Genomic DNA, 25,974 nt, shown 5'->3' with positions numbered 1-25,974 from the left:
GAAGTTCATAGTAAAATTTTTGGGTTGACTGGTGGCTAACCAAGGAATTTTTTCTTGATTAAACAATCCAATTTGTCTGAAATTATGGGTATCACATATCCATGCTGATTAAATTCACTAAAATTCCACTTTTCCAGGTGAACTGTTAAAGATACTGTGAGTCAGTCACTGAGGGGAGCAGCTCTGGTGCTGGCATGATCGGCAGTGGAGTATTCTAGCAGGGTGCGCAGAGGGGTTTCCCAAGCCAGGGGAACCTCAGAGGGAGCTGAGAATGGTGCCAGGAGCCATGGCAACAGCAGTGAAAACCCCTGTGGGAGGTGGTGGGCCCATGTAGAGGAGCTCCTTCACTCAGTGACAGCACCCTGGGAGGAGGTGAACAGGTTGAAGAGTACCAGGGAGTACAAGAGATAGATTACTGGAATCACATTCTGCCTTCTTTCGGACAGGCCTGTTTAGGAGGCTGTTTGGCAGAGTCCCTTGGGGGTCAGTTCTGAAGAGCAAAGGAATGTGGGAAGAATGGACATTCTTCAAGAAGGAAATATTTAAGGGGCAGTAGCAAGCCATCCCCATGTTCTGAAAGACAAGCTCTTGGGGAAGAAGGCTGGCCTGGCTAAACAGAGAGCTCTGGCTAAAACTTGGGGAAAAAATGGTAATTTATACCTTTTTGCAGAAGGAACAGGCAATTCAGGAAGACTACAGGGATGTTTAGAGATTATGGGGGGAGAAAGTTGGAAGGGCCAAAGCCCAACTAGAAATAAATCTGGCCACTGATGTAAAAGACAATAAAAAATGTTTCTATAAATACATCAGCAACAAAAGGAGGGCTAAGGAGAATCTCCATCTTTGATTGGATATCAGGAGATAGTGACAAAGAATGAGGAAAACGCTGAAGTATTTAATGCCTTCCTTACCTCAATCTTAATAGTGAGACCAATTGTTCTTTTGAGTACCAGCCTCCTGAGTTGGAAGAAGGATGTGGGGAGCAGAATGAAGTCCCTATATTCCAAGGGGTAATGGTCAGCTACCTGTTACACCACCTAGACACTCACAAGTCCACAGGGCCAAATGGGTACTGAGGAAGCTGGCAGAAGTGCTTATTGAGCCACTTTTAATCATTTACCAGCACTCCTGGCTAATTGAGGAGGTTCCAGCTGACTGGAGGTGAGCAAATGAGATATCCATCTACAAGACAGGCCACAAGGAGGATCTAGAGAAGTACAGGTTGACTAACCTGATCTCTTTCTTTGACAAAGTGACCTGCTTAGTGGATGATTGAAAGGCTGTGGATGTTGTCTATCTAGACTTTAGTAAAGCTTTTGACACTATTTTGCACAGCATTCTCCTGAGAGACTGGTTGCTCATGTGTTGGACAGGTGGTTTGCTGGGTGAAAAACTGGATGGATGGCCAGGCTTGGAGAGTGTTGGTGAATGGAGTTAAATCCAGCCAGTGGCTGTGGGAATACACAAGTGGTGTTCCCTAGGACTCAGTATTGAAACCAGTTTTGCTTAGTATCTTTATCAATGATCTGTATGAGAGGATTTAGTGCACAGTCAGCCAGTTTGCAGTTGACACTAAATTGGGTGTTGATCTGCTGGAGGGTAGAAAGATTCTATAGAGAGATCTGGACAGGTTGGATCGGTGGGCTGAGGCCAACTGTATGAGTTTCAACAAGGCCAAGAAGCAGGTCCTGCACTTGGGTCATGACAACTCCATGGAACACTACAGGTTTGGGGCAGAGTGGCTGGAAAGCTGTGGCACTTAAGGATACAGTTTAGTGTTGGACTTGGCAGTGGTAGGTCAATGGTTTGACTTGATGATCTTAGAGGCCTTTTCCAATTTAAATGATTCTGTGATTCTATGACTCTATAAAATCCAGCATACAATCATTGCTATTAGTCCTCAGAAAGACTTTCCCTTAACCTGGTTGTAAGTTAAATTACATCATCACAAGTTGTCTTTCCTTGTTTCACAGTTCGTGTTTTGAGCAGCCTAGTGTGAAAGCAGAAGTGTAGTTGTGCATAAAGTGTGACTTGAACTTATCAAGATGCAGCTGAACAGCCAGCAAATAAACAGACAGCAAAACCCACAAACCATACTGAGCTACTGACAGCTCAGTAGCTATGAGGTTCTGTGCCTAAAAACGTCTCTTGCCATTTTTGTCTACAATCTGCATTAAAAGTAGTCCAGGCAGCATGACACCTGAATAATTTTGGTGCTGAAATATATCATTCATAAAACTTCTCAAAATCTAGTCAGTACAGTATTTTATGTTATTTTTCTTCCATCTCTTTTCTCCTGCGTGTTCTATGGGTCAAGACAAAACCCGGTGTCATTCGTCCCATGCTGGTGAAAGGAAAGAGTGCACAGCAAAAGGAGGAGCCCTATCAACCCAATCCTTTTAAAAAGTACCTTGAAGAAATCAGTGATCAAGGTATTGAACAGGTGAGTAGCTTTCACTCTGAAGGATTTTATAGCCTCAGCTAGTTTCCTTAAAGATGATGGAATAAACAGAGTTTCTGATTTTGTCCTGGTCTCTTCTTTTTTTTTGGCAAAGTTAGATGATTCCCCAAGGGGCACCTGGCTACTAAAGGAAGGTCTTCAAGCTGGAGGTGGGCAGCTGGGCTTTCCACAGGGACGTTTTTTCTGATAATGTGAAAACCTGTCTGTTGAGTAGAGGATCACTTTATGATGTCTGTAGGAAACACTATAAAAAAAGAAAGTTGTAATCTTGTGCTTCCCTGTCAAGCAGGTGTCTAGATCAGATCTATTAGAAAGTTCTTCTTTCATTTGGGGCCAAGACCAGAATCTTCTCAAAAGAGAAATGACAGCAAGGACTTGGCAAGGTTCACTCTTCCCTCTCTAAGGAAGACTGAAGAGGAGCCCCAGTGTGTTTCTATGTCACTCCCCAGTGTGTAGCTCCCAAGGTTCATATCCATGTTACTCCACAGCTTGAGGGTACAGTTCTTCTACCACATGTGAGGGGCATTAATGGGCAGCCTGTGGGGCAGCAAAGGTGCTCTCTTCTTCCACAGCCCTCTGCCTGAAGCCATAGGATCACTTTGCAAAAACACATCTTGAACTTTGCTGACCTGTGAGTCCTTATCTTGGAAAAACCTCAGATAAACAGCACTGACAGCCTTTTCTCATACATTTCTGTTTGTGTGTGTTATTGCCAAATAAACCTTAAATGTGATTCATAATCTAAACGTCCCTGTTATTAAGCTATCCAATATGTTTCAAATCTTCCATCTGGAGGGAAGAAAAATTAAGCCAATAGTCCTCTTGTCAGACACAATGTGAAGAAAATACCATAATAATTTAATTTCTCTTACTCCTATGGCTCCCTAGTCACACTAGAAATTTAAGCAATGGCAGCTCTCTCCCTTTAGAAGAGAATTTAATTAAGATTTTAATTTTAGTTCTTTCGTCCTCATAACTTGCTGTAGAAAAATCCAAGTTTTTCAAGGGTATTGCAGCAGTCCAAAGAGAGGTGAATTAATTACAGTATAAGTGGATTCCAGCAACACATATGAGTGGCATCAGAAGGTTTCTATAGAATGTAGAGTTTACATGAAATATAAGGAAAAAAATGAACTAAAATAGTGATTTACAATTTTACTCTGAACTTTTGATGTTGACTGTGAAAATTTGAGTTCAGATACCACAGGTGAGTTGATAGTGCATTATTCATGCTTTAACTTACTGAAAACCTTTTGATGCCAAGGTACTGTACTTCCATTTGTCTGGAATGAAAGAGCAGGAGAGCGGACCTGGAGCTATTGCTGGGGAGCTTCTGCCCTAGGCCACCTCGGTGGAGCCTTCCTGCAAAGGCAGAGCCAACTCATGCCTCTCTTTCATCAGGTCTGGGCACTGATTCTGCTGGCTATAGGTTTGCTGATGAAAGAATGATGTAATCATCAAACTTCATCTTTTCAGGCAAATACAAACCTGGACTTATTGCCATAGCTTGAAGCATTTTGACATTTGAAGCTAACTGTGGAAACCAATCAACTTACACTTTATAAGTTACTTGTGGTACATATTACTGAAGTACTGAAGTCCATTAATCAATGTGGTTGTTACAACAGAAGCCAAAATAATTTCATATTAAAGCTACATATTAAAATGAAAGAAAAAAATCATGCACTGACTTTAATAGCTAGAAAAGGTAATTTCACAATTAATATGCTCAATTTTTCTTCCTTTATTTGAAAGAACACTGTTGTGTGCCTTATAATATTGATAAATTTATATTTTTATCCTAACCCAATTAATATTACAAGTTTCTGTAAAATACTTGTTATTTTAGAAGATGTCTATTAAGACACCTTCATTCTGAAAAAAGAAGTACTGTGACTTGTATTCAGATGGATTCACTTACTTAACAGAAACTGGTTTTGTTTGTGTGAGAAATGGCTATGTGATTCTAGTGGTGGTCTAGGAGGACAGTTAATAGTACAATCGTATCCGATCTAGGGAAAACACTAAAGTGCTGAAGAAGACAGCATATGCTTTTCATTTCAGCTCTTGCCTCTCAGAGTAGTTTTATGGTGCTAATATAAGTCCCTTGTGGGTAGAGGAGACTTGGGTGCCCACATGAGGATGTTCACAATCTTACAGCACCTGTGAAACTCTCCAGAGGGATTTTAGTGCCTGTAAGAGTGCTGCAGCACTGACTGGGACTGGGCTGGGTGCCCAGACAGTAGTTTGAAAATTGCTGTGGTTGTCTCTAATCACTGGATTTTTAGCCTTTAAAGACACTTATTCTCCCTCTTCACCTGCTCTCAGTAAGAGAGAATTTTTGGCTGCATGGTGGCTGACTTCCAGAGAGGGGGAGCTGTTCCTGCCAGTGTTGCCCCCAAATCAGGTAAATTTACTGCTTTCATGGGATAAACGAGCTGGGAATTAAAACTAGGAGACTAGGAGCTAAGCATTCTGCTCTCTGTGGAAGAGCTGGTGCTAATCCACTTGTCCTCAAATAAGAATTTAGCAGGCATTGACTGTGGCTGAGAGCAAAACTGCTCATACTCTTACTGATTTTCTCAGGTTTTCTTTGAAGATTTTCCTAGTCATGCTGGGAGGTTCAGCTCCTACATTTCTTTCCCCTCCCTCTCTCTGAGTTTTTCTTTTTCTCTAGTACTATTATGAACAACAACCTCTCTTGATGATGTTGCTGCCCTTCTTCACCTAGACCATCTTGAAATGACAGTCCCTTTCGGACTACATCTTTGAGGAGGATAGAGACTAAATGAGATTCCAGATGATATCAGCTTTATTAATGTCTCTCTTTTGATTTTTCTTAGACCTCTGTAGTATCTCTTTGTCCTTGCAAACCTCCCAGTGTGACACTGACCACTGGTGACTATGTGAGTGACATCCAGTTTGAGACATAATGATGCAGGCAGCTGTAACTTGTGACCCTCAGCTTCATGTCCCTCTGTTGAACACAAAGGTTTTTTTGCACACCAGAGAGTAGCTTGTTTGCTTTTCATTTCATTAAGACAAGTCTCTATGTGGAAAAAGACCATTTCCCTTATAAAATAATAGCAGTTTTTTCTGTAACAGGTAGCTGTTCTTGTGCAGACAATTCAAAGTGATGAATAGAGGAAAAAAAAAATTGGTAAAGATCATCTGTAAAAGACGAAACTCAGCTCACAGATAGCTCTTTTCATCTGTGTTCTGGATAGACTGTAAAGAGGTTGTGGATATCACCTTCAAACACTTTTTACAGACAGAGTATATTATTTCTGAGGTTCCAATCCAACCATTTTAAGCTTTCACATTTTTGGATGTCTTAACTGGAGATGGTATTTTTCCCATCATGAGAAGGAATTTTTTCATTTGAGTACATTTCAGTAACGTTTCAATAATTTTGCAGGTATGCTGCAATTTGTTCAAAAAAGCACCACAAAATATACCGGAAGTAGATGTAACTCATGAACAGTGCTGATATGATGGCTTTATGAAGATTTTGATTTCAAATTGGGGAAACAGAATCTTTCTGGGGGAAAAATAAGACATTTTGTTACATAATAGTAAAAGACTCATAAAGAATGTTAGAGAATTAATTGGCTTGCAAATATTTATTAGCAAGAATGTACTTAGACTCCTTTGTCATATAAAAAAAATAAACCACTTTAGGCAGTGAAGGAAGCCAGATAAGGATGAACTAAAGAGATATTAGTTACACTTGGAATGAACCTGTGAGACCAGTTTGCCAAGGTTTTTCATTAACAGAAGCGGAACTGGTGCCTCTGACAAGGAGGCAAGGTTGGTGTGAAGTGACTCCTTCCAGGCTCTGATCCACTTTTTTGCTCACACTCACTATTTTGGTGAGCAATGCATTAGTTTGTGCTGGAACTAATCACAGCTCTTGCCACAAGTTTTCTGTTCTAGAGATCAAAAGGCATAGCACAGGGAAGTTTCTGGTCTAAACTCAGCCAGCCAAGTTGGTGAGAACTCAGGATGTATTATGTCAGCAGCCTTGACAAAAACCTAAGTGTGAGATGTGTGCCAAAATCTTTTTTTAAAAAGTATTTTATCCTTTAGGTACAAAAAGAACATACATATTGTGGTTTGTTTTTTTTTTTAACCAGAAACACTGTTAACTACTGACAACTTAGAGCAGTGAAATATGTTGTGTTTGCACCTTCACTGGTTTAACTCTTAAATATCTGAAAAGGTTTGTTAGAGTCATCTAAAGTCTCAGGCACTGTTTTCATATTCGTTTTGGCCCCAGTCCACCCTCTCATAAAATGTCCCAAATGTGGCCATTTTATCCTAGCACAAGATCCTTCAGGGCTTTCTTTTTCTGTCACTTGAGCATCAGTTGAGCAGCAGGAGGGAGATGCACTGGACCCTAGTCAAAAGTATAATTGGTTCAGTGGGACACCTACAGCAAGTTTTTGTGTGTGCACACAAGTACTTTTTCTAGTGAATCATCAAGACCTATGAACTGTAAAAAAGTTGCACTTAGCTTTCTGCCCAAACTTCTTTTTTGCACCCATTAATCTGTTTCTGTTTACTCTTCCCCCACCACCCCCCCCATCGAAGACTGCTCTCCTACACCTTCTGTATCCAACTAAACTGATTTCTCCAAGTCCCCTTTGCATCCTCTATCCGTCTCCCTCACTGACTGTCTAAATTCTGGACCTTTCAGCTACTTGTCTTCCATCACATGTGATGTTCACAACAATTCTTGTAGCCTCTACAGACACAACTCTTTGTACAACAAGGTGAGCATCAAGTATGGTGTGATTCAAGAGCTTTGTCAGACTTTTATAATTTTAATTCTAGTCAAAATTCAGCTGAGTCATTAGGATTCAGTAGTGGTGGGTGCTCTGGGAGATGCATCTCAACTAAGCCTATCTCCAGATTCCCTGGAGATATTATAGCTTCTACTTTCCTTGGCACAGCTTGTGTGAGGTCTTGCTTCCTCCAGACCAGCTAGGACAGAGCTCCCATGACTCTTCATTCAAACTATTTCTTCTCTGAAGGAGGAATAATCTATTTCATCCCTCATTCTCAGTTTACTTTTAACATTTACCCACATTAAATTAATGGGGTATTTATTTTTTTCTTGGGGACTGAGCAAAGGGAGTATAACCTGAGAGCAATACAGTAGCTCTACCTATCACCCTGACAAGCAGTTGTCTCTTGCCAGTACAAAGGGCATCATGTTATTGCTGACGTTCTGTTTCTTTGAAACAACAGTGGAGAATTTAGACAAAAATGTCTGTAATCCAAGGTGTGTGGGTAACAGGGCTGGCTAATGAGCTTTGTAAGGTGAACACTGTGCCCTGTGTCTTAACCGAAGTCTTTTTGAAGAGCAGCTGGCACAAGGTACCTCAATAGAGCCCCTGTCTGGTGCTAGAAAAGCATCAGTTGTGGAAGTCCATAGAAGATGTTGTTTGGAACCTCTCAGATGCATCCTTGCCATGTCCTCTTTTCCTAACACAGAATCTGCAAATGATCAGACCTTGGTGCCAGGAGAGATTATCACAGTCTGAGATGTACAGCGTGCTTTGTTTGAGATGCAAGAGGTTAAAACCAGTCATTAGGTACTGTTTCTTTAGGCTATGTCATGGTTTCCTCACCAGATCACATTTGATAGGCTGGGTTTTGTTCAGTTTAAATTTTTACTGAACTGGGCTGACCTGTTTACTGAGGCAGCAATGATTTTATGATCAAGTGTTTTTTGACAAGTTTCCTGGTTCACTGAAGGGCATTCACATGAACAAGCAAATAGATCATATGACCACTAAAGCCATTTTTTAAAAATCAAAATGGGTATTTGCTGTTGCTAATGAAAACAATGCTAGAAAGTCAAAAATTTGAATAGAAAAGTGAATAAGGCAGGGAAAAGTTGTCTGAAGAAAATTAAGATAGTTTAATTTTTTGGTATATCATGTTAGGTGTTCTTTTGGGAAGCAGGGTAACCAGATGTCAATACTGGGCTAGCTTAATACAAACAGAGGTGTATTCACCCCAAAAGTAAATATTCTTCACTTGGAATTTTTTGAAATTTTTTTGGTTTTCATCTGTAATATTAATATTCTTCTGTAAGAAAAGGAAGATTAATTTTGTTTTCCACATGGTGAATATTTAACATTTGAGTCAATATATGTTGATAAAAATCCTGACAATATTTGCCTATTATTTCCTGCACCACCCAATACATTCTGAGCTATTAATGTTTGTGGGGTTTTTAAATTATTTAATTTTTTGTCATAAATAATTGAAGTAGCAGAAAACATGGTATCAGGTGTTGAAATTTCAAACAGTTAGACCCTTTCTGTAAACAACATCCTGCTAGCATGCGAATTTTTTTCCATTCTCAACTATACCTGGACTGTTATCTCTGTACATTCCCTGCAGTTCTTCCACTCCTCATCTCTTAGGATAAGGGATGATATGCAGTGTGACTCATTGCTCGTGAAACTTGCTGTATCTCCAGGCATCCACTAAACACGTGGTCAGGGTCTACATGATCAATCTATACCTATTACCCTTCTAATTATGTGTTGTGTTTTGCTTCATGTTCCACTAGAGGGCAAAACCTGCTGGCATTAATTCTTATAACCCTTCTAAATATGTTATAAATACAGTATTGAGAAGGGACAGGAGGTCCCAGTGAATGAGGTTGTTATTCTTCACCTGCACTTTTGTTAAAAAATTATCTATAACAAGTGCTCCCTTAGAAATGGGAAAAACCAGAATGACCACTTGTGTCTTACGTTAGTGTGACTAGATATGGTGAGGCCCTAAACCCAGGATAATTTCATTTACTGGCTTAGGGTGTAAGAAAATAACAGCTATCTCTGTCTGAAATGCTTTATTGGAAAGGCACTGTGGTGGTGTTTAGGCAGCCTTGACTTCATGCCAGATTGTTTTTGTTCGAAGCTGAATCTCCACAGATGATGAAATTACACAGATGAAGCTGAAAGATAGACTTGGTAGGTTTTGTTGATTATAACTGTTCAAACTGATGAAATCCGTAAGTTGTGTCCCAAATCATTTCACAATGTGGTTTTAGCTTTGATGGGAGGAGACAGTGGGAACCAAGGTATTGTGGCTCTCTCCTTGCATCTGTGAACAAGCTGTTTCTGAAATAAAAATGTTGCCCATTTAAGTGAGCTGATTCTATTCTTACTTACCTTATTATCTCTCTTGTCCTCTCCTTCCCTACTCTGCCCCCCAACCAGAGGTACTACTGCTCTTATTTAAATTCCTTGGTTCTGAATAATTATGAGTTAAACTTTGTATAATTAAAAAAGCTCCATTTCCTTTTGATTGCAACAAAACAGCTTAGGAAGATGAACTTGAATACAGCTATTTCAGTGATTGAGAGCCTGAGGTAACGTTTAGCTCTGTGGTTAGCTTCAAAGCCTACTTCTGATGGGAATCCCTCCAGCCTCTGACAGAAGACTGTGTAGAGGGAAGGGCAAAAACCTCCACCTGGAATACTGTGTCCAGTTCTGGTCTCCACAATTCAAAAAATATGCAAACAGGCTGGTGAGAGTACACAAATAGGCCACAAAGATCATCAAAGGACTGTGGAACCTGCCCTATGAGGAAAGATTGAAGGAGTGAAGTCTTTTCCCCCTGGAGAAGAGAAGGCTCAAGGAGGACCTCATCACAGTATCCCAGTACTTAAAAGGTAGTTACAAAGAGGATGGAGGCTTTCTCTTCACAGGGAGCCACATGGAGAAGGCAAGGGACATTGGGTACAGCTTGCAGTAGAAGCAGTTTCATGTTGTTATACAAAAGTATTTTTTTTTACAGTGAGAGGAACCAATCACTGGGACAACCTCTTTAGGGAGGCGGTGGAGTACCTATCACTGGAGGTTTTCAAGATGTGTTTGGACAGAATTCTAGGTAACCTCTCCTAGGCTCTCTTTCCCACAAAAGGGTGGACCCTTCCAACCCATGCTGATGTATGATTCCATGATTCACATGGAGGCACAATCAATGTAATTATCTGTTAGGGCAGGGACCACTAGATTTTAGGAAACCAGACATCATTTGGAAGGAGAATGACCTCCTCTAGTGAAGAGTCAAGGAATGAATGAGTGTAACTCCCTCAGCTGGGGATGGCTTTTTCGTGCCTACTGACTTTCAAAACTTCCTTTTTCTTTCTGTCATTCAAGGCTGAATACACGATTTATGTGGACTCATGTGAAAATCTCCCTGTCAGTTAAATATTTAGCAACACAGCCTTTGAAAATGGATTGGAGGGAACTGGTTTTTTGCATAAAGTATGAGAAATATTAAAAAAATACCATTTCTGTCTGATCAGGCATCACTTATAACAGTAGCAGAGGACAAGTTTTTTTTTTTAATGTCCAACTTTGGGATTAAGCCAGTCCAATTTTTTTCCTGGACTTAAATGGAGTTTTCTTGAAATCACTAAATGTAGTTGTGCTTAAAGTGTCAACCTTCCATAATCACTTGCAGGTCTCCAGGCTCATAGGTAAGCAGAATATTTAAAGGGAATCTTTATTATTTTTTAAATGAAATCAGTGGTATTTACCTCGTCATCCAATCTCCTACTCATTGGAATTTATATTTGATTAATGGCAGCATAGTGGGTATTGACATTCTGTGAATACAGCAGCCTTTCAAGGTTGCCATGGAAAAGCACTTTTTTCCCAGACATCATCCCAGCTACTTTTACTTCTAGAAGACAGTTCCTTTCTCTCTTTTGAACTTTGATATTTAGATGTTGTACTTGTGTAGGTGTGTTGTGGTTGATCAGTCTTCTTCTGTGTTCCAGAACAATTGCTTTAGTGTAGAGGTAAATAAGTCAGCTCTTTAGTGCTGTGCTGCAAATTGGACCTCCTTGTTGGGAATATGCTAACAATTAATATTACAGTGTCTCCTTTGTATATTCTCTTATGTAATTTCTTGGGCTTAGTGAGTTATTTCAATGACATCATACTTAGATGACATTTCTATCATTTTTAACTTTGTTTGATAATGCCTTTAGAAAATGCATCCAGAGTTCCTGCTCAGTTAATCTTTAAAGAAAGGCATTTCTCATGAAGCTCTTTAGAAAGATCATAACTTGGTAATCAATTACTTTCTTCAAAAGCACTGAATTAGCAACAGAACTTGAAGGTAGCTTAGGTTCAACAGGAGAGCCAGCAACATAAACTTAACATGGAGGTGCCCTAAGTCTGGCACTGCCTGGAATGAACTCTGTTACCCACTTCTCTGGAGACAACTCTTCCAAAGGTAAAAATAAATAATTGATTATTGTGTCACTCCTTTTGATCTGTGTAGTTAGGAAAGTTTGAGAGCCTTCCTATCCTATTTTCTCAAGGAGAAGCTGTTGATAATATTTCTTTGGTGTTTCTTTGGTGTATTTCTGTTCATTTAAAAAACATGCACACAAAAAGCAGTTTTTCCTTGAACGCAGTAGGATCAAGCCCCAGCGGGTACTTCGTATGCTTAGAAATGGAAATATGCTTCCTAGTGAATGCCTTGAAGTGTCCAAGTTTCCTCTTGGAACATAGTTACAGCCACTTCTGTTTCTTTCTGTCTCTTCATTTATATAGGCTGTCTCTGCTGGGACAGATGAAACCAATCTTAAGCCCCAAAAATGCTTTAAAATGCTTTGTCTTAATTCTTAGAAGTATCTACATAGTATGAAATTTGAGTTCATCCTTATCCCTGGCTTTCTAGGGTGATTGCATCTAGTCTTCTGCATAGTGCATTTTAAGTCAGATATTTTTTATACAATAAGCATTATCAAATGCAACAGAAATTCTGGCCCTAGCTAGCAACTAATTTCTGAGTCTTACCTTAGCCTTCTGCATCTTCAGATTAATATGGGAACACATTTTAGGAGAACAACCAAAGCAAACACAGCAGTCCAAATACTACAACACTTCTAATATCTGCTTTTAATGTCTCTCTTTCTTTTTGAAGGGAATTCTGTGGCACATCATGTGGTGTTAGGGACAAGTGTAACTTGGAGTCTGCCTCTTATGCTAGAATCCTGATTCATGACTGGATTTGGATTGGATACAAGTCCATTTCTGTAAAAATTCTTTAACAGTAGAAAATGGAATGTTAAAAAATATCTATTAATGATTTGGCAAATGGGAACTGCAACCTGGGGACAAGTCTTTGCTTGTAATATAGTAAAAAGATAAAAGACAAGATTACAAAGAACAGAAGCAAACCAGAGGTAAGGGTTGTTATTAACAGCAATAGCAGAAATATATAATTGAGTAAAAAATATCAAATGAGATTTGAAGCATGTGTAACCTGTATGAGAAAAAAAATAATACTTGTACACCTCTTATTGAAGACAGGGAGAAAGCAAAACCTGAAGGAAAAACATCTTTAATGAAAATTATGCCAAAACAGCCAAAGCTACTAGAACTTCATATCTTAGACCTCACTGAACACAAATGTTTCTATGCAATTTCCCGCTGCTTTTTTGGATTGTAAAAAACATTATTCAGGTATCAAGAAAAAGTAATCAGTTAGCTAATAAACCTTTGGAAATTTTACATTTTAAAGGACAAATTGGCACAATTAGAATTCACTCAGCTTTTACTGCAAGTATTGATATAATGTGTACTCTGAAATATGATCTTAATTCACTGCACTTTCAGTTATGTTAGATAAAAGTATAAAATATAACTAGTTCTAGTGAAATTCCAAGTATTTACTTAAAGCTTGAATTAAAAAAGCCAGTATTTATGGACTAACAAGGATGTTATGAACTAGCTTTCTCTTTTTCTCAGTTAAACACTGGCTATAATATTAGTAGTTATATAATGAGTAGAATGTGATCTTAATACCAATTTTTGTGTAGTAGGTTACTGTTACACATATACACTCTTGAAGATTCAGTCAAAGTTTGTCGTTTGGATTTAAAGTAGCTAAGGTCAAAGATCTCTTGCATCAGAAGCTTACTCAGAAAACAGAGCTTATTCTGTTTTGCGGCTAATCTGGCAAGAAAACATGGGGGGAAAGCCAGCTCTGAAAATTAAGTCAATTCACTTTGCACTCTCACTTGGAAAGCAGTTAAAGTTCTTTGGCTGTTATCATTCAGTGAGTAATTAGCCCCTTCCTTGGACCAGGAAGCATCATCAGTTCTAAGCAATCATTCAATTTCTATGAGTCCGTAAGTAGTTTACAGTCAATATTCTGAGGGAAATTTCAAGTGTTTGTATTGTCAGAAATTCTGACATTTTCTTTTTAATACACGTCAAAATTTGGAAACATTTAAATACTCCAGAAACCAATATACATAGTTTGGGTTATATGAGCTAACTCAAAGCAGATAGTTCTAATCCATGTAGTTAGAAGGTGTTTGTCTTCTCTGCTGCCTTACCCTAGGGATGTGTGTGTTGTAGTTCTCATGCCTGGCGTCTTCATTATGGGCCTGGAACTCTTGCTGGCCTCCAGCTCCCATAATCACCTATAGTGAAATTAACCCTGCAAAGAGCTCTAGTCTTCACTAGTCCACAGCAGAAATCAGAGGCTCTTACCTTGATTACCACAAAGTGCACTGATAGTGAAATAGATTTTAGTATTTTATGGAAGTATTCCAAAGTGAAACATCCAGGACAGAAAACACAGTGTTCTAGTTAGAGATTAGTTTTCTTACAATTAAATATTTCATTTTAATTTTCTAAATTACTAGTGAGAATTTGCAAGACAAATCAAGATATTTTGCAGAAAGCCTAATTTTTCTGTTGTAGTATTTTTCATTGAAAAATCATTTAGACAGAAAATTCCCAGTCAAATTGGGGCCACAGGCTGGCCCTGCATGTGAAGTTTAATTTGGTCTAGGAAAAGGCAGCCTGAGGAATATTGATGCACTTCTTGTGTGCATCTCCCTCCCACTCTACTTATAGATAAGGAATCCCTACTGCAAAGCCTTGTAACTCCTCCAGCCTCTGGTATTCTCCAGTACTAGGTTGGCTAGAGCCGTTGTGGATGACCCACCTCTGGAAGTGTTTAAGGCCAGGCTGGATGGGACTTTGAGCAACCTGGTCTAGTGGAAGTTTTCCCTGTCCATGACAGGGCAATTGGAACCAGATGATCTTTAAGGTCTCTTCCAACCAAACCTTTCTGATTCTTTCAGTCTCATTACACTCTGGTGTCCTCCAGGCCTGTGTCTACTGAGAACCTATCAGGGAACCAGGTTTGCATGGTTCCAGTGCCTGGAAACAGCTTTGAGATCTTTAAGACAAAATTACACAGCTACAGTAGTGTATAATAATGATTTGCACGTCTTTTGGGATGTTCTATTGTATAAATGTCTGAAGGCACATTATAAATCTATGTTGTGATCACCATTTCTACTTTTCCTTTTACAAAGAAGTGAAAGATGCAAAAAAATTGGGTACTTAACCAACTGAACCTTTGAAATAAATTTTATACTGTGTCATTTCAAAGAGACTAAAGACTTCATTATCATACCCCTTTATATTATATTATTTTCTTTCCCCTTAGCTGAAGGTAGTCCTTCCTTTGCTGCTGTGGGTATTTTACCATTTATTGGTACATGAGATTTAATGTTCTTGTATTCGGACAAAGTGTATATCCATAAAACAGTTTTATAAAAATATTTGCTTACTGTGCATATCTAAATAAATATTTTCAGCTTTGGAGAAATTAGCAATTTTGCCTGTTGTGAAGGAATGTATCTATGCTTAATAAGAGTCTAGAGTACCTAATTTATTTTCAAAGGGGATTAAAGACTTAACAGAGTAGTTTGAAAGAACAGTGTAAATGTGAATGTTCTCTGGTTACTATAGTTGAAATGTTCTAATTTCTTATGTGTGTTATCTCTCACTGGTTCCAGTTTTAAACCTGTGCCTCAATTAGCAAAGGTTGCAGACCCTCTAGAGAGTGACTTAGATTAATGAAAAAGGTCTTAAATTGAGAACACTTTAGAAAGCTTTATATTAGTTCAGAGGCAGCTGTGATTCATAGCACAATAAAGGTAAACTGACCTTTTAAAGGCAGATATGCCATGCTGATTACAGAACTAAATGAACAAAGGTCTAACGAAGATGTTATATAATCACCTCTTTTCTAAGCCTTGACTGAGTTTGTAAGAGGTTATTTTGGCCAGGTATGTAGTTTCCCTTTGATCTTACATGCTGCAAATACTTCTGTATTGTAAAGATTTTCTGCTCTCCTCAGTACAATTTTGCAACCAGAAATGCAGATTTAGTTTGCTCTTTCATTGTTCTTAGAAATAATAAAGAGAATGTCACATTACCAGAAAACTGAGTAGTATCTAAAAAAGTTAAGTATTATTGATTAACCTTGTAATAGTAATGCAGAGTTTTGTAACTGTCAAAGGAAACAAGAAGAGAAACTAGAAAAGCAATATTCGTCTCCCACCATCAACAGGCATAATCCTTTCACATTTGCAGATGGAAACTGGTTTCCTTGCCAGCTACTTTGACCTGGAGATGAAAAACTGCCAGTGACAGAGCTTGATGAGGTTTCACTACACAACACACCCATAAAAAGTACATAGTCCAAGTTGCATTCACACCTCAGATCTTGTGGACATGGCCGTATTCCTATATGACTCAGGGATGACAGTCACACAATGTTTAGTAAGAAAGAGTTAATCCCACCTCATTCTGCCTGCTTCATGTTCTAGTAGTTTTATGTTGACTGTGTGGTGTGCATTCAAGAGCACAAATAATCTTACTTTTTAGGAAAAATCAGGAAGGAAGGGATAACATTCTGTAGCCTCTTGGTTAAACAGGGAACAGGCATGGGAACCTACAGCAAGGCTGACACGTTTCAGATTATATTGACATGATATAAATAACACAGATAGCCTGCTCCCAGTTTTTTTAGGATGAGGTCAGTCAGGCCAAGGTACTCAGCTTCTTTGCAGATGGAAGAGACAGAACTGTATGATTTTAGGGAAAAACCCAACAACCTCCTCTGAGGGACTTGCAAGACCAAGTGCTATTTCAGCAGTGCAGCACTTGGCTTATGTCATCCATATTCATTTAAGTACTGCATAAATTTCTTTATAAATGAGCCATATATGACTTACTTAAGACTAGACACACCTGACTGTAAAATGTATAGACTCTTCTATGGTGACTTCAAGGGTTTTATGTCAGAGAAACCTTTTGAAATTAGAGAGAACTGTATATTGTTTGTTTTTTCTCCAAGTCTTAAATGTGCACCAACTTTTTTTCTTCATTATTAATCAGTGAATTCCTTGTCTTGTTTCAATTAATGCTCTGCAAAATAATCAATATTAAGGGAGTCTGTCCAGAAAATACAGGTTATTTTTCCTCTCTGTGGAGACTGTCCTTTGTATTGACTCTCTAGTTTGAAAAGAGAATGCTATCAAAATAAAGGAAGCAAATGTATTTCTTGGACAAAAATTACTTTTGTCATGTCTAAGGAGAGTCTTGAGACCTTATACTCAAGGAACATGGTAAGGCAGAATCATGACTGAGAGGGGCATTTCAGGTTAACAGGGTAGGCAATGAATACCAGCAAGAAAGGCCAGGATGAGATAACACAATAGAAGAGCATTTTTCATTGTTTGTCTGTCTGCAATTTGAGGAAAAGAGCTGCTGCAGTCTCGGATCACTACCTGACTGGGGAACTTTTCTTTCTTGCAAGCAGTGGACCATTCTTTTCAGAAGACTTAGCCACAGATCAGAACAGGATATGATCAATGCTTCATGTCTTTTTGGTTGACCCTTCTTGCTTTGCATGGAATACAGAGATGCCGTATTCTGATGAAGGAAAGGGTAACTCAACTCTTGGGTTTATTCCAATGAAATACCCTTGCCAAGATACCTTAGGTGTTGCTGGAACTTTGTACCTGTGTATCATCAAGGACTGCTCACCCTCGGGAGTCACAGGGTGCTGGATTTGGAAATGGAACTTCTGTCTCCCATGAAGACCATCAAACACTGCCTGTGTGTGCTGCACACTGGGGTGGTGTGAGGTCTGGGGCATGCCTTGGTGGCTGCCTGGCTGATGCTGGAAACCAGGTGAACAGCAGAGGGAGGGATGCTGCCACTGAGACAGTCTATGCTCCTTACCCCTTCCTTACCCTTCTTTTGCCTAAAATTATTTCTTTGTAGAAATTTATTGAATAAATAAAATTGTTGCCTAAAGTTATTCACTTGATTTTCATTTTGAGAAAGAGTAATAACAATAATAACAACAACAACAACAACAACAATAATAAAAGTTAAGTGGTTCAAAGCTGCTGTTGTTGCTAGAGATGATTCTTTCTTCCCTGAAAAGGAATCAGGGCAAATTCACAAAGAGCAATACATAGCAGATCCATAATGTAATTTCAGAAAATTAGAGTAAATTCCACTTCAGTATCTTTCTTTGTGTGCTGGGCCGGTTTAGCAGATCCATTTTGCTTCTCAAAAAGCACAGTGTCAAAATCAATTTTCTTAGAAGAAGAGCAATATTTTTAAGCAACACATTTGTTGATTTACTATTTGATGTAAATGCCAAAACAAATTAATGCCTTTGGTAATTTGAAAATAACAGGCTTCTTCCTGTCTTGTTTTTATAGAATTCTAAAATACTCAAATCCCAACGCTTTCAACAATCTTTGCTTTAAAAAGAATGTCTCTGTGTCATTGTATAGGAAGATGTCACAAGCTTGTGATCTTGACATTGCCTTTATAAGCTCCAGATAATCTATTTACCTGCATTCTAATTAAAATCTCCTTGAAACTGATACGGTTCTTCACTTGAGTCACATCCATCGAACTTCATTAGTTGGATGCAAGACATGTAATGTTCAAAACACTGGAAAGTTACTGAGATCTAAGACTCCTTTCAGCACATACTAATTACTGTTACACAGCATTTTTTAGTTAAATGTTTTTATGATTTATGTCTATGAAATTTTGAATTAAGGAAAGGTCTTTTGGAGGAGATTTAAGAAGCTGTTCAAAGTGACAGAAATATGGTTGCAGTTTTCAATAACTTTATGTGCATTATCTCATACTAAATGTATCATAAGGCAGGTGCCCTTGCTGTGTTTTTTACTTGAGATGCCTTCTTGAAATTCAAAAGGGTTTTAACCCTTCCCCACTCTTTTAATTATGGGAATATAATATAAAAGAAAACAGGCCATACTTTTAAATAGATTTTCATACAGATAAGGGGTAGCATCAGAGTCTGCTGAACACAAATGAGATCTCTTTGCCTTGCTATCCTCTGTACGTCTGAGGGTTTGGCTTTAATTATTAAATTTTAGTGATATTTTATATAGAAATTAAACTGATTGTGGATTTCTTTTTCCTGTTTTTAACCTCATGCTCTCTCCAACTTGTGACATCTTGGCTCAGCAGCCCAGTCATCCCATGATGCCTATTCCAGAAAATGAGACACTCAGCTCTAAGGAGGTAATCAGTTAACCTGTAATGGGTTTAAGCATTTGCATGCTACTTATCATTTATGTATGCAGCTTGTATAGAGCTGAACAGCGAAAATGTGCTGAGCTTTCAAACCTGTTTTTTTCCGGTGCAGGGACTAGATAAACATTAATTGTTCTTAATTATTAATGAAGAAAAGTAACAGAGTTGTTTTGCAGCCTGTGTTGCATATGTGAATTTGGAATAACACTAACATTTACACTTCAGGTTCCTGATAAGTGCTGCTGGGAAGTAAGCAAGCAAGCAGAAATTGTTACATTATGCAGTTAGTCCTATTTAAATAACACTTTCCACAATTTTCAGTCACTGATATAGCTTCTGTTTTAAATACCAGATACTACAACAGCTACCAGAATCACTTAGGATAATTAGCTGTTGAGAATTACATAAAAGGCAGTCATGAAAACAATAAGAAGGAGTTCAAGTTTGCCCAGGATCAAAATTCAGTATCAGTTTTATTTGACTTTGAAGAAGGACACAAATTTTCTTGATGTCTAAATTCAGGGGCCAATTCCCTACTACTTTTACATATCTAATCTCTAGGACCATCGTGGTTACCACCCTAGATAATCCATTCAGCGAGAGCAGAAGCAATCTACTAGTAATTATCAGTTTTCTCTTGAAACAGAGCATATAAAAAGGTTCTGCTGGCACAGGCAAATCCTTTTTACCAATGAGGATTTATAGCCTCAATGTTGAAATAAACGTACATAATGTAATTAATTATCATACTCTTTACTCTGGCTTTGGAATGTAATAGAACATTTGTAATTAAAGGACAGTTACAATATTAATTTTTGAAATTCACATTTGAAGGCATACCTTACTACCAATAATAGAGTACAGTTTATGACACAATGATGATTTTTTACTGCTAAGACCTTTTTTATCAGGTGCGTGTTCACAATTATTTCACTATTTTTTGTTGAGTTTAACAATACAGATCAGAATGATAATTAAATCTTTGTAACACAGTTTATTTTTAATTGATTATTTTAGAATTTGATTCTAGTTTTGCTAAAAGCAGAAACATAATAATTTAAATAAATGAAATGGATGTTTGCCAGTAATTTCTGCCAAATGAGTAACTTTATTGTTGTTTTGAAAAACACTGGGAGAGTTTTGGGGTCAAGACCTTCACATTTTGGAAGCAGAGGATTTTCCTGAATTCCAAGTTTGTTGACAACGTATCAATATCTCCTCACAGTTTATCTCATTTTCCACTGGGAAAAAATGATAAAAAAAGAGTAAAAGAAAAAATTGATATCTCACTTGTTGGGTGGATCTGCACCAGGAATATATAAGCATGAATGTAGCTTCTTATTCTTATGTGCATCCCTGGCCTCTCTGTGCAGGTTGTAAGAGGCTTAGAGCTATTTCATATCTCTTTTTGTTTGAATCTTCATCACAGCCTTCCAGCCTCATCCTTTTTTCCTTGCCTTTGACATTTCTTCTTGTTTCTACACCATCAATCCCCTTTTCTCTGCCTCCCAGGAACCACTTCTTGATTCTTTCAAAAGCAGTGTCTGCTGTGGAACTATTCAAAGAAAGACCCAAAATGCCCTCACAAGGTGAAGTTAGACCACAAATATCTTGCAGATCTTCTCAGATAGATGTTTTTTTCCATCTCATCTGCAAAGTTTCTGAAATATTATTGAAGTTAAGGTATTTCATTAGAGGGTGTTGAGACAGACTGTATAAAGCTGAGGATAAATTTGTTGTTGAGATTAAGTAGATTTGCACCACATCAGGAACTCTAAAATATGTGTGTACATATACACATATATGCATTTATGTGTATTTGTATAAATGTGTGTGTATAGGTATGCATGTGTGTATATGTATATTTGCAGCCTCTGATGATGCAGATGATTTTCTTGTATTTGAAAATAAGATTGAGGAAAGCAAACAGCTGAATTCTTGTCTCTCATCTTTCTTCTTTACAATTTACACATTGAGGGAGAATTTTGCAGATCTAATGGAAAGATGGATCCTTTCAAAGAGAATTCTTTAAGAGACAAGACACATAATGTAGCTGATGCATTATTAAGATCAGTTCAGTAAACGAAGCATCTCATACTTACATTATAAAGTCAGACTATCTATGAGTGAGATACTCTTGAAAAGAATTTGTAGCATGTTCTGAATTAGCAGTGACAACAAAAGTGCTAAATTCCTTTGGTTAGAGGCCACCTTGTCTTTTCCAAGACAGGTAAAATATATAGTACTGTCTTCTAAAGGTTTCCTTGCATTTAAACAAACAGTTGGAACAGAATTTTAATTTATAAAAAAGCTTAATTTCATTACAATCCTTGCAATGTTTGTACCATGACCTCTAGAATAAAGATTTCTGATGAAAATGTGGTTGCATTTATAAGGACCTAAGAAAATCAACAGGAAAGAAGAAGATTTATAAGTGCTGCTTTCAGTATGCTTTGTATTTCCTTTGATTAACGTCTTACTGGATGACATTCATTCACTACTTAATGTTAGCTAGAGGCAAATGGTTAGCTTTAAAGTTGAAAAAAGGTGTAAGATACCATTTTGTACAGCTGAGCAGAGTGAGGATTTGTGCTGGTTCCCTGGGGCCTGTCAATAGTGAGTATTCTGTAACTGTGACTATGCAGATGGACTCCATGTAGATACATCAGGAAGAATTGTGGCAGACTCACTACAAGCTGGTCAGGAAGTAACATCAAGGATGACACATTTAATATTTTCTCTGTTACAAGCCAAAGAAAATATTCTCCAGTGAACTATTCAAAGTACTTGTACAGGGCATGAGATCTAATTTCCACACCCTCCCCCCCCCAATTTTTAATCTCATTTTTATCAGAGGACGTGACCAGGGCACACAATCCTGGCCATGTGGGGGCTAAGCAATGTTTAGTCTATGTTTAGTGGGTGGCAGAGCAGACACAAATGCATCTAGAGACTCAGTTAAGAAGGACTGAACAAAGGTATCTGTTTCTCTTGAGATCTATTGCTGGAAATAGAAGTATACAGTACTGATACCCAGAAAGAGATCCATATTTATGCTACCTTGGAGACAGACAGGAGAGCAACACAGAACCAGGATCAGCTCAAGATATTTGAGACAGTCTTCATAGCTGTCCTGAAGGTGATGGCTTCTTGGAGATACGTTGTTGTTGAGCTATCTCTGTAGAACAAACAATTTTCACCCTTTTCTGTTTTATCTGGTTGTGTCTTCAGAACTGGATGTCACGATGCTTTCCCTTTCCAGTGAATTAAAAAAAGGCAAGGTGGGTCTTGCTTGATGGCTTTTAAAATCCCAACATCTTTCAGACATCTGCATTGTTCATTTTTATTTAGGAACCTACCTTGATTCTAGGAACAGTTTATATGAATTTACACTTTAAGAGTTTACGTAACCCACAAGTCTCCACCTAATTTAAAATGTCTTTTTAATCAGTGAATCATTTTGAATGATGAACTGATTAGGAAAAATTCTGTCAAGTTATAAGCCCAATATTAATCTCATTGCTGTAATAAGAACCTTAAGTTATAAGCCCAATATTACTCTTATTGCTGTAATAAGAACCTTAGGTCACTGTTCTATAGTGTCTGCCCTCTTCATCTATAATTACATAAAGGCTTATACTTCTCCTATAATGTTCCTCCCTCAGAGTGTAAAAGTCAGTGTGATTTCAGCAGTTCCAAAAAACAAATGGATGGGCAGATGCTCTGTGAAACATAATCACCGCCTTGACCTTTAGGAAGGAGTGAGGAAGGGAAAGAAGAGAAGGTGCTGCTAGTTTCTACTTGGTAATTTGTATTGTTTTCCTTAAAGCAAAGTATTCACTGGAAATTTTAAAAAAAAAAAAGTTACATTTCTGTTCAGAAGAATAGCATTCTATTCTTCATGTAATTTAAGCCTAATTCTGTAACAGCATGTACCAAGTAAGATCTATCACTTCTCTGTGAAAGCAGGAAAATAAATAAGGGGTGTTCTCCTTGGAAAATCCTCCTCTACAGGCAGTGTGTTTTAAATGGAGGAGATCTGAAGGATACTCTTTGGAAACCTAATCAAGAGATATGCTGGTAATTTTTGATACCTACTGTCTTCCTTTCAAGTAAAACTAGTGTTCACGCAGGTTAGGATGTGTGAATGATGTTATAATTGTTCTCAGAACTGTACTGAGTCAGAATCTCTAGAGAGAACATGGGACATATGTGCATGTATAGTCTCAAAAAGGCCTTGCATGTGGGCACTAAAAGTATGTCCTCATTACCCTTATTCATCTATGACTTGCAAAATCCCAAGTCTATTAGACAATTACTTTAGGTCCATGTAATCTTTTGCTGAAGTCGTTACTCTATTTTATCTGTTATCCATGAGAGATCTGCAGTATTTCCTTGAGATACCAGTAGCATCTGTAAGGCCAACATTCATAAAACACCACCAGAGAAAAAGATGATTTCATTGACTTCAGTGGTGACAAGATTTCACTGACTGTCTTTTATGCAAAGTAGCAAAAGTTCTTGAAATTGGAAATTCTGTGAAAATGTCAATAAGGTCCAAAGTTCTGTTATATGTTGCTCTTAATCTTTATTTACTTAAGGAGTGTTCCTGCTCTGAAGTCAACAGTAGTATTAATCATTGATAGATTCTACATATAAGAGGAAAATGCACCCATTTTTTTAAAGTGTTCTTGTATGAAAGAATTTATGTAAGGGGTTTTGTTTTAGATTAAACTGAAGTTCCAACCCAAATGACATTATCACAGCAGACTGATGTTCTTCCAGTTGAAGAAACCTCATTGTATCCTGGATTATTCTGTAATGATCCAGCTCTTTCATACCATTCAATACCTTCTCAACTTGTAAAGAAGATCTCTGTGAAAGAAAGAACAAGGATATGGCAAATACCTAATGAAAGTAGAGGGAACTGTACTGGAAGCACTCCCACTCAAATGTCAACTTTGTTCAAGCCCCTTCTTCTTCCATTTGGTGCTGAGACAGGTCCTTCCCAGCATGCAGGCTCACTGGGGCAAAAGGCTGCCTTGCTCTGTGGGCTTTCCTTGTAGCATGTCACATTGTGGATGTACTGTTCACTTTTTGCTTTCAGTCTTGCCTAAGTTTGCAGCCTTGTGCCCCGGAAAGTGGAGAGCTGGTATACACTAGTATGGCAGAGAATTACTGCCAACTCCTCTTTGGAGTGATGGTTTCGCTATCCTTAGTTTACTTTGACCAAGCCAAGGACTGCAAACCTAGGCTCTCTCCATTATAACAGGTCATTTGGCTGAAAATTTAATGACCCTGCAGATGAGCATTAAAAGTAGGAATAACTCCTTCTTTTCCTAAAGGAATAAGATATTCCGGTGTTAGCTGTAACAAATTCTTTAACCTCCAGAATGGATGGGCCACTTAAAGGGAACAGTGAATTGTAGCTTTCTGATATTTATAAATAGAAAGGTAGGTCCAAACCATGCACATTTCTAAATTCTGAAACAAAACCTTTAAATATCAGTAGACATACTTTGTATTTACTTTATAATTTAACAGTGCTTTAACCTTTTTTTTAATACTTTTTTATGTACAACAGGAATTTTATACTTGCAACAGGCATTTGGGCAATACTTTTGGCCTCCTTCAATGATATCTTCTTGTTTTAAATAAAAACTTTCAGTTATAGGCTACTAACATGAAAGGGCATTAGGTCACCATGCATTAACAACAAAAAAGCATTTTATCCATTTATGGGATTTTATTTCCAATGTGATGACTATAAATAGAATTACTGTAAATGTATTACTTTTATGGTAAGTTTACATTAAAAAATCTGAAAGGGTAGTAATACAAGAGTGACAAAGAGAAAGTTTGAAATGTCAGTATGTTGTTTAAACTGCTATTTTAATATAGTTCTACTTGGCTTTAAGAAACAGCTGTTGTATTTGGTCTCCTTCAAATAATGGCAGGAGTACTGTGTAATAGTTTTAGAGGGAAAAGGCTTGCTCTGAATAGGTAGTCATAGCTGTATGTTGAAGAATGCTTTTTTAATATTAAATACCTAGATAATGCATAGGTAATGAGAATCACAGACAAAAATTAGTTATAGTGTTTGACCACTCTTACTCTGAAAAATATTTTTCCTTATGGCTAGTTAACATTTCCCCACTTGTTGCCTCATTTTCTTTCACTGTGCAAATCTGAGCCATCTATAAACCCTGCTTATATAGCTGGAGAGGGAAAATAGATACCCCTTAGCCGGTTAGTTGGGTTAGGTAAGTGCTGTTGCCACCCCTCATCTGTCACACGTCTTTCCCAGAAATCAAGAAACACTTGCAACCATCCTGATAGTCCTCTATTTGGTTTCCTCTGCTTGCTTGGCAACTCTTTTTTATTGGGAATGCTTAAAAATGGAAACTGTGTTTCAGATGCAGCTTCACTAGTGCCCAGCAGAGGGGAATAACTTCCCTCAACCTGCTGGCTATGCTCTAATTAATGCAGCTGGGTATGAAATTATCCTTCACCACAAGGATGGACTGAAACACATTCAGTTTGGTGTTGCCTAGACCTCATGTGCTTCTTGGCAGAGCTGCTACCCAGCCAGTCACTGGCCTGTACCACTGCATGGGTTATTCACTTCCTCCGTCCCTCCTTGTCCCCATCTCCTCCTTGTCCCCTGCCAGGTGCAGGATTTTGTGTTTGCCTTTGTTCACAAATCTCCTGCTAGCCCATTCATCCAGTCTGGAAAAGTCCTCCAGTTTGGAAAAGTCCTTCAGAATGCAAATCATACCCTTGGTATATCAGTTTCTCTTGCCTATCCAAGTTAGGAACATTCACAGACGTCCTGGACATGTAGGATCTTCAGAACCTTGATGGAGATGTCACCCTAGCATCCTCTGAAACACCACCTGAAATAGAGATTTTGAACCGCTATCTTTTTAGACCAGTGTCCCAGCCAGTTACTCGTCCACTCTGTAGCATACCCTGCTCCTCACTTTGAGATTCTAGGTGACTGTGGAAAAATCCTTACTAAACTGGAGGAAAATAACTCTCATGTCATGTGAATGCAAGGGT

The 25,974-nt window shown here is 38.1% G+C and overlaps 1 protein-coding gene across 1 annotated transcript in view; it reads left to right on the top strand.

Moving 5' to 3' along the window:
* Positions 1–25,974, top strand: part of MLIP (muscular LMNA interacting protein) — a 63,460-nt gene that overhangs the window by 33,276 nt on the left and 4,210 nt on the right. The window contains 4 exon segments of the mRNA XM_050315722.1: positions 2,318–2,443; positions 7,055–7,091; positions 7,094–7,236; positions 18,847–18,900. Coding sequence (XP_050171679.1) covers positions 2,318–2,443; positions 7,055–7,091; positions 7,094–7,236; positions 18,847–18,900 — 360 coding nt within the window.

This window comes from Myiozetetes cayanensis, unplaced genomic scaffold (genome assembly GCF_022539395.1).
Source record: "Myiozetetes cayanensis isolate MyiCay16 unplaced genomic scaffold, myiCay2020 scf2-11, whole genome shotgun sequence".
Lineage (NCBI taxonomy): Eukaryota > Metazoa > Chordata > Aves > Passeriformes > Tyrannidae > Myiozetetes > Myiozetetes cayanensis.
Note: the sequence above shows the minus strand (reverse complement) of the source record. Positions and strands in the feature narration are given on the sequence as shown.